The 21,141-nt window shown below is 49.0% G+C and overlaps 1 protein-coding gene across 11 annotated transcripts in view; it reads left to right on the forward strand.

Moving 5' to 3' along the window:
• FRYL (FRY like transcription coactivator) overlaps nucleotides 1-21,141 on the forward strand; it is a 2,496,013-nt gene that overhangs the window by 1,688,997 nt on the left and 785,875 nt on the right. For all 11 annotated transcript variants that reach the window (XR_013608325.1, XM_078678213.1, XM_078678216.1 and 8 more), the window contains one exon: nucleotides 4,824-5,009. Coding sequence is in view for 10 of the 11 variants with exons in the window: in XM_078678213.1 (XP_078534339.1) it covers nucleotides 4,824-5,009 (186 nt within the window). In the remaining variant the exon portion in view is untranslated. The remainder of the gene's footprint in view (nucleotides 1-4,823; nucleotides 5,010-21,141) is intronic.

The following is a 21,141-nucleotide window of genomic DNA, read 5'->3' on the forward strand; positions in this document are numbered from 1 at the left end:
CTCCATATGTTTTTACTCTCAACCCTGTGCTGCTAACCCCACATCAAACACATACCTCCTTCATTACTTCCCCGTTATATGCCCTTCCATTTCATCTCTATCCCTTGTTTTCATTCCGTATTCATTTTATGTAACTTTTTTGAGGGCCCAGCTGTTGCCAATTGCTGTCAGACCCGAACAAGAAACTTCACGCATCTCTGTTGCCCCCTTGTTTCCTGTGGTGCCGACGCAGTGAGGGGAACGGCCAGCGCTCATTTGCGCCAGCAGCCCCTGTGCCTACAACGCCCAAGGGGCTTCGCGAGGCGCACTTTGCACACGTCAGAGGAGGGCGCCGGAGGCCTTTGAAGCCGGCGCCCCTCAGAGGCTGGAAGAGCTCGGGGTGCTGAAACCAAGGTACTGTCGATAACATTATTTTTTCTTTTCGCGTGCGTGTTCACTTTTAATGCACTATGCCCCCACCTCGCAGAGGAAGCATCCCATCGCCTCACAGGTCACACAGACACGATTCCACACGCACCTTCACTGTACTCGCGTCTTTTTTTTTCTCTTTGCGTGCTTGTACACTTTTAATGCACTATGCCCCCACCTCGCAGAGGAAGCATCCCATCACCTCACAGCTCACACAGGCACGATTCCACACGCAAATCTCGCATGCGCCCCTCCCTCCACCGCATATGCCTCAATACCTCCGTTCCTTTTAAACGCCACCCCCCTCCTCTCCCTGAGACACCAGAGCAGAGAGAATGGGCGTCTAAGACGCTCCAGGGTAAACAGCAAGTCGAGGAACAATAAAAGTGGGCCTGTGTGCAAGGGAAACTGGGTTATGTGGCAGGCTCTGCAGGTATATGTAATGACAAGGGGTGCATAAAAGGTTGCTGAAGAGATGAGGCTAACGTGGCACCTCCCGACCCTCCTCCCCCCTCCAATAGTAGAAGTTTCAGTGCCTGCGTCAGTTACCCAACCGTCATCACCAATAGAAAGAGGACAATGTTACGAGGCAATGGCTTGGCTTCCGAGTTTCTCATTTTTGTGCCTTCAAATGTGCTCAAGGGCAGCGCGGGCGCTAATTGGTTCTCATTACTGCTGCACCTATAACTACATGTGCTGCTGGCTTAGGCTTGTTCACATTTCTTCCTTCTTTTCACAATGCCTAAGTCTATTTCTTTTCACCTTTTTTCCCTCCCTGCTCTCTTGCTTCCACTTTTCCTTCCCACAATCTCCATTCCCTCGCACTCCCGCACTGTTATGTTTCAGCTGTACATTTCTCGGGTCCAAGTTTTTAGTTACAACTGTGATGCTAATTCTGTTTCAGATGCAAACTCCCAAACCCCTCCCCTCTTCCCTCTCAGCGGCGTGACTTCCATTCGTACAGCAGGTGCAGTGGCACCGGTACCTAGAGACCCGAGGGGCCCGTTGAGCCCTGATTATTGCTGTATTTTATAATTGAAACAGCAACCAGGGTGGCCCATTGCTTGCACTAGGCCCATGACACGCTGGCTACGCTACTGCCACTCACAATTTAGGGTGCAAATCACATCTTAAATATTTGCTCCCAGGATTTGCTGCTAGAAAACCGGCTACAAATCACGGGAGTAAACTGCACGAAATTTCATTTTTTTGCACCCTCCATTAGAAGAAATATTGCCTGACTGGTTTATATGTATGTTTATGTAATTGTTTTGACTGCCAACGTGTGGCACTTTATCCTCTGCAGAGGGTTTAAGACACTGTAAGCAGACGGAATTTCAGAAAATAAATGTCATAGACCAGACCAGCACCACCATCTCAGCTTGACTCCGCACCACCTCAGCATCACTGATCACGGCACCATTTTAACACCACAGTATCAACACAGCACAGCACCACCTTTGCATCAGTACAACACCTATCGCAGCACCTCCCCAGCATCTGCACAGCATCACTTCAGCACCAGTTAGCGTCACTCATCACCACTGCAGCAACACCACCTGAGCTTCACTCACCAGCACCTGGCCACGACCACAACAACAGCATCACTTCAGCATCACTTCAGCATCACTCAGGCCCAGCGCAGCACCACCCCAGCACAGTACCACCTCAGTATCACTCAGCACCAGGACAGCACCACCTGAGCACCACCGCAACACCAATGCATCAGTGCAGCAATACCTCAGCACCGTTTCTGCATCTGCGCAGCACCACTTCAACACCAGTCACGGTCACTCAGGACCACTTCAGCAGCACCACCTAAACATCACTCAGCAGCAGCTGAGCACTACTACAACCATCAGCACAACACCACCTCAACATTATTCAGCCCCAGCGCAGCACCATCTTAGCACCAGCGCAGCACTACCTCAGCACTAGCACAACACCACCTCAGCACCAACACAACCTCAACATTAGTGCGGCACCAGCACAGCATCACTCAGCACCAGCATCTCCTTAGCATCACTCAACACCACCACCTCAGCATCACTCTGCACCACCTCAGCATCATTGAACAACACCTCAGTATCACTCCGCACCACATGAGCACCACCTCCGCACAAGCACACCACCACCTAAGCACTACTTCAATTTAACTCTGCATGATCTGAGCACCAGCACAGCACTACCTTGGCATTAGTGCAGCACTGCCACCTCTGCATCACCGTAGCACCAGCACAGCATCACTCAGCACCAGCGCAGAATCTCCTCAGCATTACTCACCACCACAGCACCACCTCTGTATCAGCACAGCACCACCTCTGCATCAGTGCACCACCAGCAAAGCACCAACTCAGTACCAGCGCAGCCCCATCACAGCATCAGCGTTGCACTACCTCAGCACAACTTCAGCATTAGCGCATCACTCAGCACCATGTCAGTTTAACTCAGCATCACCTGAGTATCAGCATAGCATTATCTCAGCAACAGGAAAGACATACTGGAAGACAGTGTATATATTAATTTTCTTTTAATAGGGTGGTTCCTTTTTACATAATGTTTACTTGTTTACTGTATGTATGTAAAGCGCTCTGATACCTACGGGTCAAGCTAGCGCTATATAAAACTTTTAAAATAAAAATAAATAAATAAAAATTGTAAATGACAAAGCTATTAATTTCGCTATTCTCAAAACCAACACATAAATTAAAAAATTGTCATTTACAATGCCAATAGCTCAAACTTTCCTAATGCGAGACCTATTGCATTGCAAATGCTTGTTTCTTAGGCTAACCAATTTTTCCAAATCTTAGTTACCCATATACAAAGTAATCTATTTTACAACTGTTTGGTCTACAAAACTGTGAATGGTTCATTTCCTTTTTCCTTGGGTGTAGGGTAAATCCACTCCCACTTGTTATTTGAGTTTCTCCTCTGCTAATTTGTTAGTGCTTAGGAGGACCAGAGCTAACTTGAGTTATTTTTTTTTTACTAAAGGGGCTAGTGAGGTACCCCATTTGATTGGACAGAATAGTAAAGCCTTAGATGCTGTAACAGTCTAATGCCATCTTGAATTATAAATAATGTATATTCTGGGGAATTGTATTGACCTGAAGTCAGAACAATGACCTAGCATAGGAACTGAGCAGGATCAGGCCAAGGATCCTCTACCACCACTAATGGGTTCTTGGGGCTTTCAGTATCTGCATCTCCGAATACTCTGGACGTGGAGAAGATGAAGAATGAGGAGTAACATCTGCATGCTGTGTAATGCCTGTGTCGGGGGGGGTGTAGTCCTTGTAGGCTTACCCTTTCTTGTATCAGCTCTGCATTAACCAGTGTCTCTGGTCTCCGTTGACTGCAAGAAAATCCTATACTAAAAGTGAAAGCTTAGAGAGAAGGAGCTAGAAAACCTGAGAGGGTTTTGGTGCTAACAAAAACAGAGTAGAGATGTCAATCTCCCTCTTGGACCTGTGCCATGGATCCTCTAAAAGTGCTTCTGGAAGTCTGACAGCAGTGAGAGCATCTAAGAGGAATTTGTGCAACTCCTGATAAAGTTGGGATTTTAGCGTTGGCTGTGTCCCTGGAACAGAGGGATAGGATAGTCTGCCTTCTGAGAATCTTGGGCTACAATCAACTTGAAGAGCTCCTGGGTGGTTGAGAGCATTTCAGTGTACTAGCCTGCAAGGCAACTGGCTATGTTTTCTCAACCTGTGTGAGATAAAGCAGCTAACTGGCAATTGTAACAACTTTTTTGTGTTCAATAATGACCTCCGAAGGGCCGCTTTTGGGTAATACAGAGACTGGCATTGACTCAGATTTTCTCTTTGCCTTCTATCTGTGACCCTTTTCATTTTTTTTTTACATTGCAATTCCTGATACCTCATTACTATTTTTTTATTTTTGTTTCATTTTATTAATTACATTTGATTCTAGTTATTTAATAGGTTAGAATTGTACGGTTTATTTATCGACGCTGATGTTTTGGTCTTGATGCTTTGAAAGAAACCCTTCATTTTTGATCCACAGCATGGATTACCCACGAATGCCACATTTTAACCTGTTTTACACTTCCTTGGAACTGGGTTGTTTGACTTTGTTGGGGCTCATTTCTTGCCTGCACCACGAGTTAATAATCCAGGTTCTCACAGGCGGTAACTGACAATTCCCCCTTTTCCTAAAAGTTTCTATAACCATATTATAAATATGATAGAGGAAATTCAGCTGGATTCTAGTTTATTTTTTTAGTTTCTCCATATATTGAAGGATTTTCATTCACAATAGAACACTAACTTGTTTATTTTCTTGTTAATTACTGTCTTCTCTTTTTGTTACCTTTTTCTAAGGTTTGACTTTTATTGTGCAGAGACTTCACACACTCTTTTCAATCATTTTCACCTTTTCCTCCATCTTAGGGTTTGACCACTACCATCCAGAGGTGTACGAACATTGTAAACGTCTTCTCTTGCATTTGCTGATTGTTTTGGGCTCCAACAATAATGTCCAGACCGTTGCATCTATCCTTCTCAGGAACAGGGATTGTAATGAGCCCAGGGTGCTTACAGTCAAACAAAATGCACATTTAGATTACACTTTCACAGGTAAGGATGGATTCTGAATTACTTCTTTTATAGTAAACTGGAGCTCCTTTCTAAGGTGTTTTTTTGTGACAATTTTGTTTTATTTGTGTGTAAGTGATGACTTATTCTGCAGAGTTTTAAATTTTTGGGCACCAAGCATTATTCTCAAGTTTGTGTAATCCCTACTAAAATTGAATACAGATGGGGTTTAAAAACATTTTATTCTAGCCAAAACACACAGTACAAAACACATTATCCCCACGCATCAAAGGCAGACAAAGGGTGCCACACTATTGGAATTTTATTACGTGCAAACTCTGGGAAATTCAAACCTACAACTGTTCTCTGCAAGGTCCTAACCAACCTGTAGGACAATACCCAGTTAGGAAGAGAAGATGAGATAAATAGGAGAAAATTGTATTCAAAAGACTGCTCTAAGCCCAAAAATAGCAGGGCATTCATTCATAGCGACGTTAGACTGCAGCATCTCCAGTTTAATGATCCTGCAGTATTTAAATTCCCAGAAATACAATTGGTCTACACCCAGGGTGGATAACAAAAATGAGAGAAATCACAACAAACATGACACATCTTTTAGAACAGTCTCATCTGCCCCAGCCTGATGTGGAAGACCTCCTCTTTGCCCTACATATACTATCTTTAATGATGTGGAAAGTAGACTTATGCGCTATGGTTGCTGTCTTCACAAGTGATTCTTCAGTCAATCAATCATACAGTACTTATAGAGCTCTGCTGATCACCGAGAGGGTATCCAGGCGCTGTGCTGCGGAGTCAGTTGAAGAGCCAGGTCTTGAGTCCTTTCCTTAAGTGGGTCGGTGAAATGCAGAGGGGGAGGGGAAACGTTTTCCAGGACTTGGAGGTGAGGAGGGGGAAGGAACGTCTTCCGGTGCGGTGGCAGCAGCAGATGCGTGGTACTTAGGTGAGTGGAAGTGCCTGGGAGGTAGGTGGTAGTTCTAGCAGTGGTTTATGCAGGCGGGTCCTTAGTCATGGAGGGCTTGATAGGCGTGGGCTAGGAGCTTAAATTGCATCTTTTCTGGGTTGGGTAGCCAGTGGAGGTCTTTCAGGTGCTGGGTAAGGTGGTTCCTCTTTCAAAGTTGAGGGTCAGTCTTGCTGCTGCGTTCTGAATCGTCTGGGGGTCTTCTCATAAGTTCAGCGGGGGAGCCTGCATAGAGTACTTTTGCTGTAGCCCATTCGGCTGAGGCCTGCATCACAGTTTTCCTGGTGTTGCTGGCGAGTCTTTGCGAAGCATGTGGAAGCAGGCTAAGAAGACAGCATTGACCTGTTGTTTAATGGAGAGTTTGCTGTCCAGGATGAGGCGTGATGGTCTAGCTGTCTCCTTAGTGCCTTCCTCTTCTGATAGATACATCTGCCAGTGGATTCCTCACCTTGTGAATATCCCCCTTGCGTCAGCAACATTCGGAAATTCTTTTCGTAGCTTCGCGCCGACGTGGACTTGGACGTCAGAGAGACACGGCATCGCACGCGACTCTACTGACATCACCGACGCCCATTATAGGCCCACGCCGGCGTGATGACATCAGTTCCTTTTTTTCCGCGTCATCGACGCTAACGGTTTCGGGGAATCTCGGTAGCTTTCTAGTGACTTTGTTGCTATTTCCTTCATCTATCAGCTTCTAGCGCCCCTCGGGTATTCACGAAAGTGATGGCGGTGGTCGCAGCCCATCTGCGCAGATCAGGGGTTTCAGTCTTCCCCCTTCCTCGACGACTAGTTGTTAAAAGCGGGCTTGCCCGAGGCAGTCGTCTCCCACCTTCAGGATACGGCCGACCTCCTGCATTTGCTGGGGTTCTACATCAACGTGCCGAAGTCGCACCTGAGTCCCTCTCAGAAGCTCCCCTTCATCAGGGCGGTTCTGCATTTGACGCGGTTTCGGGTCTATCCTCCCGAGTCCGGGATATTCAGGCTATGTTTCCGATCTTTCAGCCTCTATCCCAGGTTTCAGGATGACCCTCCGGCACCTGGGCCTGATGGCCTCCTGCATCCTGCTAGTGCAACTTGCCAGATGGCATATGTGGGCTCTGCAGTGGGACCTGAAGTTCCAGTGGGGGCAGCATCAGGGCAACCTATCCGATTATGTCCAGATCTCGGAGTGCACTGCACGACAATTGCAGTGGTGGTTCCCAAATCGCGATTGGGTCAATGGCAGATCTCTCTCCCTTCCCCAACCGGAGCACACAGTGGTGACAGATGCGTCTCTCCTGGGATGTGGAGGCCACTTGGGAGAGGCGGGGATCAGAGGCCTCTGGTCTCCGTTGGAGTCTCGGCTCCATATCAACCTTTTTGAGCTTCGGGCGATCCAACTTGCACTGAAGGCATTCTTTGCCTCTGTCCGGGGAAGTGAGGTGCAGGTGTTCGCGGACAACACCACCGCCATGTGGTATTGCAACAAACAGGGCAGAGTGGGGTCCTGGACCCTATGTCGGGAGGCTCTGCGCCTCTGGAAATGGCTGGAACATCAAGGCATTACCTTGGTGGTTCAACACCTGGCCGGTTCTCTGAATGCCAGCGCGGAAAAACTCAGCTGCCGGTGCTTGATGGATCACGAATGGCATCTGAACTCTGACGTGGCGCCAGGTCTCTTTCAGCAGTGGGGAGATCTTTAGTTAGATCTATTCGCCACTGAAGAGAATGCGCAATCAGTTCTGCGAGTTGGAATTTCCAAGGTGGCTCTCGCTAGGCAACGCTTTTTGTCGTGAGTGGAGTTGCGGTCTATTGTACGCCTTTCTGCCTATACCACTTATATCCAGAGTGCTGAAGAAGATCAGGCGCAACCGGGCCCTAGTCATTCTTGTGGCCCCGGACTGGGCTCTCCAACTGCCTCTTCTGGAGGATCTTCTGTCGCAGCAGCAGGGGATGGTCCTCCACCCGAACCTGTCCAGCCTCCACCTCCATGTGTGGAGATTTAGCGGCGACAGTTGACGGCTTTCGATCTTTCTCCCGAAGTCTGTGATGTCATTCTGGCAGCCAGGCTTCCCTCTACTAAAACCGTATATGCCTGCAGATGGAACACATTTGTTGCATGGTGCACAGCAAAGTCTGTGGATCCCCTTTCTGCCCCTCTTTCTGAGGTTCTTCTTTTCCTTTTATCCTTGGCCCAGCAGGGCTCTGCTCTGGGCACTATCAAAGGTCATCTTTCTGCCGTCTCCGCCTTTCTAAGACTTCCTGATCAGCCTTCTCTTTTTAAGTCCCCAGTTGTTAACCTTTTCCTCAAAGGCATTACACACACGTTCCCTCCTGTGCCTTTTATAATGCCTCAATGGGACTTAAATCTTGTCTTGACTTTTCTGATGTGCGCTCCTTTTGAGCCCCTTCATAACTGTCATTTACGTCTTCTTACTCTAAAGACAGCTATCCTGGTAGCTATCACCTCTGCCAGAAGATTGAGTGAGCTCCCGGTTCTTTCTTCTAAACCCCCTTTCCTTTCTGTTCATCCGGACAAGGTGGTTTTAAGGACCCGTCCTTCTTTCTTGCCAATGGTTGTCACGCCCTTCCACATCATGCAGACCTTCCACATCATGCAGACCATCACTTTGCCCACCTTCTTTCCGCCTCCGCGTCCTTCCAGGGAAGAGGAGAGGCTCCACCTTCTGGACAAAAAACGTGCGCTTGCTTTCGATCTGCAGCGAACACAACAGTTCCGGTTGGATGATCAGCTCTTTGTCGGCTACGTGGTTGCCAAAAAAGGTCGGGCTGTGTAGAAACTAACCATTTCCCGGTGGGTCGTTCTTTGCATCAAAGCATGTTACTCCTTGGCCAAGAAGGAGCCTCCTGTGGGGCTGCATGCTCATTCAACCAAGGCAACTGCAGCCACCACTGCCTTGTGACGCGGCGTTCCTTTGCAGGACATTTGTCAGGCAGCTATTTGAGCCTCATTGCACACGTTTACAAAGCGCTACTGCCTTGACAGTCAAGCCCTGAGAGACGGCTACTTTGGCAGTTCTGTTCTCTGTGACTTCCTGGTGTCATCTTGTACGCAGACCCACAACGGGGATTAGTATTGCTGGGGTATCTATTCTAAGTTAAGGAATCTATCACTAACGGTTCTTTCAGATGCACAAGTTACTACTTGTGAACAATATATCTGTAAGGGACATTAGTTAGTGATAGATTCCTTACCGCCCCACCCATCCTCCCCGTCCTGCAAACTGATTACTAGGGTTAAGGTCATCCCCTTTTATGGCCCTAGTTTTATGCACCAATGGTCAGTGTCTTGCATGGCTCTGCGTTCCTGGCGCGGAAAGTCATGTACAGAACTGACGTCAGCACACATGGTTGGCGCCTAAGTACTCTCCGTGACGGCATCTCAGCGCTGACGACGCCAGTGACTGACGCTGAGCCGCAGGACGCCACGTAATGACTCGCAAGGGTACTGCTAAGCAAAACTTTCCAGATACAATCAGACGCCTGGGGATATTATTCTATGGTAAGGAATCTATCACTAACTTATGTCTCTTACAGATATACGCACAAGTTACTACTTGTGTAACGATATATTTCCAACCAGAAATATCACCACAAATACACACAATAATTAATTTGCAAACAGGTAAGTAAGCACTATACACAATGGCCTCCAGGGGGAGAACAAACCATATACTAAATAAGCATTTGCAATGCAATAGGTCTTGCATTTGCGAGAGTTTGAGCTATTGGCATTGTAAATGATATGGCCTTTTATTTGTGTTTTGAGAACCAGCAAGTGGTGTGTAAACGTGCACTTTGGGCTTATAGTCCTTTCTTGGGAGAAGCAAGGCTGGCAATAAATAAGGCGCAGTTACTGACAGCCTTGCATCTCGTAAGCAACGACTTTAAGTGCAAAGTGCATGGTTATGCACTGCTTGCAGGTTTTCAAAACACACAAATAAAAGGTATGGTCATTTACTATGCCATTAGCTCAAACTCTTGCAAATGTGAGAACTATTGCATTGCAAATGCTTGTTTTTTTCGTGTCTCGAGGTGGGATTTACCTCATGCAGTCATGACTGGGACAGGTACCAGGAATATGGAAGTAATATAAAACATATACTTAACCCATCTCCTTTTCTTTTCATCTGTGAACAAGCGTGCACAGACACACTACCCACTTTCCTGGGACACCAGCATAGTTTTTTAACAAAATAACCATGGCAGAAAGGTATTTCTAAAAGAAGGTTTTCTTGGTTGGGTTTTCGGACCTGTCTTCTTGCAGGCAACGCATTATAAAAAAAATGTTATACACAGTTTTATTATTTTTAGCGCACAAAAGAACACAAGTGTGAACAATACAGCACATTGCAGAGATAATAGGCAGTAATCCAGCGCTATGCCCGCAGAGTTTAGCATGTATTGCAGCCTGCAGTCCCACAATGCCACATTCAATTGACTAAAGCTAACGAGGCAAAACATGTTTATTCTATCTGACCCAACCATTTACCCCAAATCTTGTGGTGTTTGGCCGGGCATCCTCTGGCTACGTAAAGAGGTGTTCGGGGCATATGAGCTGCAGGATACATACTTGTGCATAGATCGCCATCTGGTGTTGGGCTCGGATGTTTGCAATTTGTTGTTGTCTTTGAAGAAGTCTTTGTAATTACAAGATAGGTGACTCCTCCTTTGGACGATACTGCGCATGGGCATCAACTACATCCTCCGATTGTTTTTTTTTTTTTCCGCCATCGGGTTCGGATGTGACTTACTCCACTCCGGTTCGGTACTGTGTTTTCCAACCTTTTGACGCGCAACCCATCACCACTCTACAGTGTTGTTTCGTTCACATGCCCTTCGACGCGCTTACTCCCAAATCCTCAATTCCGGTCGTCAAAGCGGGCCGCTGGGCCTATTGGCGCCATTCGGGCCTACAGCTAATGGAAAGGACTCCATTAAAAAAATTCCCCCAGTGTGGAGATACATTTCCACACAGTGACCACCACAAGGTCTGCAACCTTTGCCAAAGTAGTACAAGACCCCTCCTACGGCTCGAGACTAAATCCAAATCACGTTCAGAACCAAAAAAATTGGCACTGAAAGGGGACAACAAGCAGGTAGAACTGTTTCGACCAGATCTCATCTATCCAAAACAAGAGATTACATGTGGATCCTAAAACAGGCTATGTTGCAGTCTCACATCAAACAAGAGGAAATCTGATCCCTCACACTCCTGAGGTAGCTGTAAAGAAGAGAGACTTTGCAACTTAACCCCCAAGACCCTCTTGTCCTATTATTCCTACTAAACCTTTGTCCCCTATAAACTCTCCTATCCACTCTCCTAGACTCTCGCCATACTCGCCTTTACCACCACAGGATGAGGATGATTTAGGTGATGGGTGTGGCCATGAAAAGGATCCCTTAGATGACCCTGATGATGATGACACTACTCCACCACGGAATACGTGGGACAATTACAACGATCCCACAGATCTTCCAGACCTTCCTGATCCAGATGCATACCTATCTGAACCATTCCCTCAGAGGACAATATAGGGTTTAGTCAGCTCATTAATAGGGCTGCGCTAAACTATGGCATTGAACTACATTCAGACCCCATGGAGGAAGACTTCCTACTGGACACATTTTCTTAGTCACAAAAAACAATACATACATTGTCCATGCTTAAAGGTGTCATTAAACATGCACCAGACATACTTAAAGACCCTGTCAGGACCAGGATTCTCAATCCTCGAATTGATAAAAAGTATAAGCCGGGCCCTAACGACCCAGTCTACATTAAAGGGCAACTCCCTTTAGATTCTTTAGTGGTCTCCAATGCAAGAAAACGTGCTAATTCCCAAACCTCTGGTGATACTCCACCCCCAGAAAGAGTCTAAACTGCTGGAGCATCAGGTATACAAGTTGCCTCCCAAGCAGCCAATCACTCGAATTGCTAATGCACAAGCATTGCTTGCCAGGTACGACAGAGCTCATTACGATGAGTTAGAAGATCTTAGTCAACATCTACCTGACCAATACAAAGCTAAAGCCAACGATTTAGTCCAAGAGGGCAAGTTAATTACAAATGCATCCATCAAATGTGCCCTCGATGCAGCAGACACCGCATCTAGATCTATTAACACCAGTGTCTTACTTCGCAGACGTGCAAGGTTGAGCATTTCTGGTTTTAAACAGGAAGTGCAAACAACTATCTTAAATCAGCCATTCGATCAAGAACACCTCTTTGGCCCAGCTGTGGACACAGCTCTAGAAAAAAATAAAAAAGACACAGACACTGCAAAATCTATCGGAGCATTACAATCTCAGACACCACAAGGTTCCTTTTGTTGCTCCTTTTATAGGGGCGGATCCAAAAACATTAGCACAGACACTACCTCCTCCTCCTACAAGAGTCTCACACAAACATCCCCCAATACAGGATATTCTAGGGGAGGGTACAGGGTAAACAATAAAAAATGGAGAGGTTGAGGTAACAACAACCGAACATCCCCTACTACCAAACAATGACTCCCTCCATACCATTCCGCTCCGATCGGAGGAAGACTATCACAGTTCCTACCTGTCTGGAACTCCATCACTACAGACAGATGGGTAAGACAAATTATCCAGTATGTTTACTGCCTGGAACTTGCCACAACTCCCTTAACCATACCACCCAACCAAAGTCCAATGCACGGAACATCTAATGCTCCTCAAACAGGAAGTTCTCTCCCTTCTTCAAAAGCATGCAATAGATAGAGCCAGTTCCTCTCGAGCATCAAGGCACAGGGGTTTACTCCCTTTACTTTCTCATCCCCAAAACGGACTGTACTCTTAGACCAATATTAGACGTCAGACCTCTCAATATCTACATACAATCAGATCATTTTCACATGATCACTCTTGAACAGATCCTCTCACTACTCCAACAAGGCGACTTCCTTGCCACTCTAGATATCAAGGTCGCCTACTTCCATATTCCTATACTCCCTGCTCACAGGAAATATCTAAGGTTTGTTGTGGATGGTTAGCACCATCAATTCAAGGTCCTCCCGTTCAGAGTGACCACTGCACTTAGAGTCTTCACAAAGTGTCTGGCGGTAGTAGCCGCCCACTAGTGCAGACAAAAAATTTATGCGTTTCCATACCTGGACGACTGGCTAATAAAAGTCAAGTCAAAGTCGGTGTGTTCACCACACTCGCCAAACTATTCATCTGCTCCACAACTTGGTGTTCACAATAAACCTCACCAAATCACATCTCCAGCCGTCCCACATACATCAGTATCTAGGAGCCACAATAGACACTTCCAAAGCCCTTGAATACCCCAATTCAGTTAGGATACCCAGTATGCAAACCCTCATAACAAAATTTCAGCCCTAACACTCACTACCAGCTCGAGTATTTATGCAACTCATAGAAATGATGACCTCTTGCTTTTTCATAGTACCTCATGCAAGACTTCAGATGCGCCCCTTACAAGAATGCTTAGCACGTCAGAGGAACCAGGCTCAAGGTCAACTTTCATATCTGGTGTTGGTGGACAGCTGCACACATCGCTCTCTGCAGTGGTGGAACACACAAAACCTTTCCAAAGGGCGGCCGGTTCTAGACCCAGTTCCACAGATGGTGCTAATGGCGGGGAGCCCAACTCCTAAACCATACAATTCAGGGCAGGTGGACCCCTCAACAAAAACTGCTCCACGTCAATCACCTCGAATTACTGGCAATCTTTCTAGCGTTAAAATCATTCCAAACACATCTCATCAACAAAACTGTCCGTGTCCGTACAGACAATATGACAGCAATGTATTATATACAAAAACAAGGAGGAACACGTTCTTTTCAGATTTTTCAACTAGCGCAAAATAAGTGTAGATGGGCCATCCCCCAAAGGATATACCTTCTAGCAGAACTTCTTCTAGGGGTACACAATCTGATTGCGGACCTGCTCAGTTATTCAGACACAGAATATATACGAATGGGAACTTCATCCTCAAGTTCTTCATCCATTTTTTCACATGTGGGGCCACCCAGACATAGATCTGTTCGCCACATATGCAAACGCAAAATACCCAACTTTCGCCGCCAGGTATCCGCACCCATTGTCCAAGGGCAATGCGATATGGATGAACTGGTCAGGCACATTTGCGTACGCTTTTCCGCCACTCCCGCTCATTCCACTAGTAGTGCGCCAACTCAAACAACAGTCTCTCAAGATGATTCTGGTTGCTCCAACATGGGCCCAAGAACCATAGTTCACAACACTCCTGGAACTCTCAGTAGTTCCACACCAAAAACTACAGCTCTCCTCGAAGCTTCTCACACAGAACCAAGGAGAGATCAGACATCCAGATTCAGCTCAACTAAACCTGGCGATCTGGCTCCTGAAGTCCTAGAGTTCGGTTACTTCAACCTCCCACCTGATTGTGTGAACATTCTTTTTATTTATTTATTTATTTTATTTTTTTTGAAAACCTTTATTTGCAGCAACAGGATATACATTCGTGGGCCTACAACCAAGTCGGCCGGCCACAAGCAAAAAGTGATCAAAAGTCGAAATAAGCAACACAAGGCCAGCCGGCAGGCAAGCAAACATACGTAAAACATTGCAAAGGAAAGGACACGCGACTTTAACGGCCCAATATCAGGAACAATGAAGGTCCATTTTATAATAAGGGGACAAGGCTCATGGCAGGTTCGTGGGGAATACGGGAAAACCCGATATACAGGAATACACCTTAGCCAAAATGAAAAGAGGGGGGGGGGAGGATGTGAAGACACGGGTTCAGCATAGTATAAAACAAATGCAAAATATATGATAAGCATACAAGTACTCCCAGCATCTCATGCCCCCCACCCAATGGTACGCTAACAAACGCAAGAGGAGCGGATAAACTGCACAAACTCAATCAACCCGCCATACTAGCCTGGGGAAAAGGGGGGAGGGAAGGGAAAAGAGGGAAAAATAAGGGGGAAACTGAGGGAAGGGATCCAATAAGGACAAGAACTGGGAAGAAGGGAAAAAGGAGGAACAAAAAGAAAGAAAATAGAAGAAAAATATAATGTGTAAGAAGGGCGCCACCCCGGGCCAAGCAACCCGCGACTAATAACACAGAGGAAAGTAAAAAGCTGACAAGAAGAAGGGTATGGAAGTCGCAACGGAAAACATCAAAACTAATAAAAGCGGCATAGCGACAGACTCCAACCCACTCATGCCAGAGAAGCGAGGACAGAAGCGGCACCTCTATAAAGGGATAGAAAAAGGGCCATAGAACCAAGAAAATAAACATCTGAAAGACCCAACCCACCCGTCCCACCCCGCACCCCTGCAGAAGGCTACGGCCTACCCTCCAAACAGCGTGCCTGTCGCCCTAATCCGAAACCCGAAATATAGTAAGAAAGAAAGAAGAATAAGGAGACAAAAAGAAAGGAAAAGAGGGAACATAAAACAAGAATAATATGAGAGGGAGGAGCCAGAGGATACAAACAAATACACTCGGCTGCGGCCCTCCCCCGACCACCAGATGGATAACTACCAGATCAACACTGCACCTTCACATACATCAATAACCCGCAGGGGGGGGGGGGGGTGGGGGGGGACGGAAGGGGGAAAAATTATTTTGTTTTTGTTTCTTGTAAAGTCCCACAATATCGAGAATACAAACGACAGTACAACGGACAGGTAAATCAGCAGTCTATCAATGTTGTGCAACTTACCCCCAGCCCTTCCTAACCACGAAACCAGCCCAATAAAGGACAACATGGAGCAGACCATCCAATACAGAATAATCGCAATACTGACTAGGGTTACGGCAGTGACGTAGATTAGGGAGAGCCACCAAGCTAATGGGATATAGAAAATCAATAAAGCAAGTCTATTGTAGCAGCAACAACAGGGCAGGCAAAAGTAAGCAGGTGTCCAGTCTCGTAGTTCGACAATGCAAAGGTACCCCTCCAGGATAAAGACATGAATCCATCGAAGCGGGAGCAAACAGCAGTCCACCACAGTTCCCAACCGCCCGGGAAGGAGCAGGTCTCCGCGTCATGTGCAAGTCATCAAATTCCGGGCGGTAAAAAACCACCGGCCCATCAAGCGGCCGAAGAACAGCGGCATCAACTCTTGGCACAGCCAGAGGGGGCAAAGCAATGGTGGCATCAGGCCGATAGGGGTGCATGAAAGAGAGTCGACCCAAAATGGAGCCGGTAGAAGCACCGGGAGCCAAGACAGCATATAAGGACATCAAGGCGTCTAGGACATCTCCGAGCGTGGGTTCACGAGCACATGCCCAGGCCCCCGTGCAGTCCGGCCAGCAAAGTTCTCCGGTGCAGGGGGGAGCACCCCCCACGTTGCCGGTAGCCATCCTGTGAGTCTCGCCGCCCCGCACTCCACCGTGGGCCTCCAAACGGTTCCCAAATGTAGGACTTTACAGAACTCCAGAGGTTCCCAACAACGGCCTCACTGGCACAAATAGGGGGGTAATCGCTCGATGGGGGGGGGGGGGGGGGGGGCGTCCGAACAGCGGCGGGCCCCACAAGCGAGAGCCAATCGCGGGGTCCAGGGCCGCCGGACAGAACAAGGCGAAAGGACCCCTCCACACAGTCAGCCCCAACACATCTCATCCCCCTCCAGCCGCATGGTCTGCAAATCGGGGCCGGTTCAGGATCACCGGGATAAGCACACAACGGCTCCCACCAGTGGCTCACTCTCTCGGCCGGGGCCGGCAATCTCAGCACCGCCGGTCGGGTCCCACAGGCGAGGTCCCGGTCTCGAACACCCGGAGGCCCCAATCTTCTCGAGGGCACAATTGCGGACCCACAGCACGCAGGAGCTTCCGGACCAGACGGTGAGTAGGAGCAGATCGTTAAATTCCAATAGCTGTAGTGAAGTATCGTCGCAGTACAGGATAAGTTGCAGGATATTTGAGGTTGGCCGGAGGGCCGACGGAGCCGAGCTAAAAGGCGACCATTACGCTCTCAGGCTAGGCTCCTCCCCTGTGTGAACATTCTTAAAGAAGCTACACGCCCTACTACTAGAGCTTGCTATGCAGCCAAATGGAAGAGATTTGTCATTTAGTGCAATAACAACATTGACCCACTAGATTCTTCAATTCAAAACATTATTTGCTATTTACTGCATCTACAAAGATGTAATCTCGCATATACATCCATAAGACTACATCTTGCTGCCCTTTGCGCTTACCTACAAAACAGACAACATTTGTCATTGTTTAGGGTACCTGCTATCAAAGTGTTCATGGGAAGGCCTTAAAAGGATAATACCACCCACCCACTCCAGTGTGGAATTTAAACATTGTCCTTACTAGGCTCATGGGTCCCCTCTACACAAATGCGAAAAGCAGTTCCTTACATGGAAAGTAGCGTATCTGAAAGAAACAGGTTAGTATTAGATTCCTTACCTTAGAATATCCCCAGGCGTCAGTCTGGATCCGGAAACTTTTGCGTAGCAGTACCCCTGCGCGTCGGTAGGCGTCGTCTGCAGGCGTCCCCTGCGGCTCCGCGTCCGTCGTCGGCGTCGTGCTCCGTGATGACGTCGCTGGAGTATATAGACGCCGCCTCCGCGCGCTGACGTCAGTTCTTCTTTTTTCCGCGCCAGTTAGCGCAGATCCGAAGAGCAGTACTCCGGTCTTTTGACCAAAGTTTTTTGATTAACTCTAACTCTTAAGGTGCCGGTAGGATGCCCGGTTTTAAGAACTGTGACGGGTGTGATCGCACGATGTCGGTCACCGACCACCATTGTGAGAAGTTGGCCTGATGTGCAGTGCTCACTATTCTAGTGATCACTATATATCAGTCCAAACAACCCTTATTGATGATTGGTTGTAAGTCAACCTTATAGACCAGCTATCCTAGTAGCATGTATACGAGCAGTCTAAGGCTAAGACTCTAGAGGGCGTGTTAAGCCAGCTGTTTTACCATCACATTACCCCTTGAACACCCAGTGAAAGGACACCACACAAGTGTTATCAAAATAAACAGTGTATTTATTAGAATCACAACAACCCTGTACTCTTTATGAGGACAGGGTGCTAGGCACACAACAAAACTCTTACGAAAATACTTAAGTTAGCACAGTATACACAAATGCCCGAGGGGCACGAAAAACCATATACTCTAAAAGTGGAATGCGAAATTACTAGCAGGTAAGTACAGTACTAATAGGCTTTGGAATCGCTAGGACTTGACTAGGGAATCGTTAGATTACTTCTAGGAGACCTAGGGGACTCGGGTGCAGAGTGTGCACTCTCACGCGGGATGCGGGACAAAGTCTATGGAAGCTAGTCAAGGCAAAGTTAGTGTTCACGGGCGAACCCGACCTGGTAGGGAGAAAACGACAGTGGATCCTGACCCTTGGATAGTGAGGCTATGCTGGGACACCGAAGTGCCGAAGTTACCTAGCCCAGGGGCTGCAGCTGCATAGGTCTCAAAAGACGTCGGGAATCCTCGTTGCCGGACCAGGAGCCTGGAAGAAAGATGCTGGCAGGCGACCAGTGAAGATTGTTCGAGTTGATCCAAGCCTGGATCTGGAAGAAGGATGACACCTGAAAGCAGAGGGGACCAAGTTCGTGACTACTAGCCAGTAGTCAGTGGGCACCAGGAGGGCACCGGATGGTAGTCACCTCGACTAGGTGAGTGGGCGACGCTGGCTCTGCAGATCTCACGGACCAGGAGGCGTTGTCGGCGACCAGGATGGAGAGGCGAGCTGTCCCACGATGGATGAAGCTGTCGGCGTCGAAGTTACCCAGGATTGGGCAACAAGCCTTGGCTAATTCAAGCCCACGCGGTGGACTCAAAATGGCGTCTGGAGTGGACCAGGAGGGTCCGGGGTGCTCCTCTTCGGGGAAGGGAGCAAGGGCCAGTCTGGAGCAACCAGACCAGCAGCAGTGATGTCGTCGGGCGTCGTTCAGAAGGCCACAAGCCAGCGGGCTAGTAACCAAACAACGCGGTGAGCAGCAAAAAGCAGAAGGGCCCCAGCCCGATCGTGGAGATGCTGGGGGGCTGCTCTTCGGTGCTGGAGCTGCTCAGGGTTGGGGCTTCTTGGACCCCAAAGCACTCACCAGGAAATTACTCGGCGGGCTTGCTGTGCAGAAGTTGTGCAGTCTTGAAGATGGCCGGTCCCTCGAGGTCTCGTCGCACCCACGGTTCTCAGCTTGGCTGTAGAGGTGGGTAGAGGTCAGAGGTGCCAGGGAAGCCGGTTCTCGTCGAGCTGGGCAGTCGGATTCCGGAGGAAGGACGTGCAGCAGACCGCAGTGTTCTTGATGGTGCCTGCGGATGCAGGGTGACTACTCCTTAGCCACAAGGGAGAATCTTGAAGAAGGAAATCTTGAAGTCCTTTCGTAGAAAGTCGTGTCTTGATTCCAAAGATGATCTAATTTGGAAGGGGGCCAGTACCTACCTTTATCTGGGAAAAGGGGGCTGGCACGCGACTAAGTCCTGCCCTATGGGTGGGACCAGGAGGGGGGTGGTTACACCCACTTCCTTGGCGGGCTTTTCCCCAGCACAGGGTCTGGAGTGTCCCTGGAACTGGTTCAAGCCAGCCTATGCACAGTGAGCACCGGGGTGCCACGTGCAGTCACCTTCCTCTGAAGCCCTGCCTACCTACAATACACAAAATCCTGTCTGGGACGGTGCTGGCACCGCCCCTGGCAGGAAACCCTTTGTCCTTATCTCCTGCTCTGGGAGGACTCCCAGCAGCAGGAGGGCAGACTTGTGTCTCGGTGGCAGCATCCATTTTGTGGAGCTGAGGCTCTGTTTGACTTTAACCGGGGTTAGGGGTTACATACATGTCGTGTCCCTCTAGAAGGGTGGAATGCTAACCCCGTCGCCAGAATTGGCGAGGGGTTAGTATTCCAATTCGTATGACACCTTACTCGACATGTTTTGATAAAGCGATACCAGAGTTGGCATATAACCGCGAGGGTTATAATGCACTTAAGAGTATATGGTATGCGATATCATGGAAACGGCTAAGGGATGGATCCCGAAAGCCGCAGACAGGCTCAGCTCATGCCAGAGCACCATCTCACACGATTCCAAGCACTCTGCCTTCAGGATTGTTAAGGCCTGCCATAGGAGTGACTGATAGGAGATCTGTGTGTCCATTTTAGGGTTAGATATAGGTATACTATATCTAAAGCAAAGGGTGAGTACACCACCTTGCCCCAGCTGTCGTGCAGCCAGTTGTGTCAGTTTCGTTAGTCAGCCCAGGGGTGGCATAATACATGCTTCAGCCCCTGGGAGACTTCTGGGTACACCTCAGCCCTGGGTACAGGGACTTGGAGAGGGCCCAGTGCCAATTCAGTACCTGAGTACAATTTGGATAGAGAGAACAGCTAGGCTGTGGGTCTGATTAGCAGGCCCACAGCCAGGGAAAGTCGTAAACCAGTGCAGCAAAAAGCAAAAATCTGGGTGATCATAGGATTGCAGACCCTACTCTCCTACAACCATCGACTCTGCCTCCGGTGCCTGGGCGCGGACCACGACGTGGAGTCCTGCGTCGACTGCCGGGCCTTGACGAGTAAGGCTAGACGGGAGCGGTCCCGCAAGCTACTCGAGCTCCGGGTGTCGGCCCCGCGTCGAGAGCGGTCCCGGTCCGGCCGGAGGTCGAGGGAGCGGTCGAGAGAACGGTCGCGGAGCCGCCACGAGCGCTCCGGAAGTCGTCACCATTCCTCATGTTCCTCAGGTAAGAAACACAAGAAGTCGGGGCGTCGTCATCGCACCCCCGACTCCCCCCGACGCTCGCGCGATGCGGCCGGGGGTTCGGGTAGCCCCACCCCCGCGGCCCCGCCGACGCTGCCTGCTCCATACCCGTCGGTCCCTGGGCAAGGCGCGTCGCGCGAGGAGATGGAGGAGTTCCTCATGGCCATGAGGGCGCTGTCTCCTCCGGCGGGGCCTACGGCGCCTGCGGGGCCCGGAGGTCCCGTCCGGGGGCCCGAGCGGTTCGGGTGCTCCTGCTCCGACGCCGTCGGGTGCTCCGGCCCCGACGCCGCCGACGGCTCCTGCCCTGGCGCCGCTGGGTCCTTCAGGGTCGACGCCAGCTGGTCCGCCGGCCTCTCCGGCGCCGATTCCATCGGGGCAACCCATGGTGCCGCCTCCGCGCGGCGCCGCGACTCCGTCGCCGGCTCCGGTCGGGGCTCCGGTGCCGGCTCCGGGCGGCGCCACCCCCATTCCCTCTCCTACTCCGGA

Source organism: Lissotriton helveticus, chromosome 2_2, assembly GCF_964261635.1.
Source record: "Lissotriton helveticus chromosome 2_2, aLisHel1.1, whole genome shotgun sequence".
NCBI lineage: Eukaryota > Metazoa > Chordata > Amphibia > Caudata > Salamandridae > Lissotriton > Lissotriton helveticus.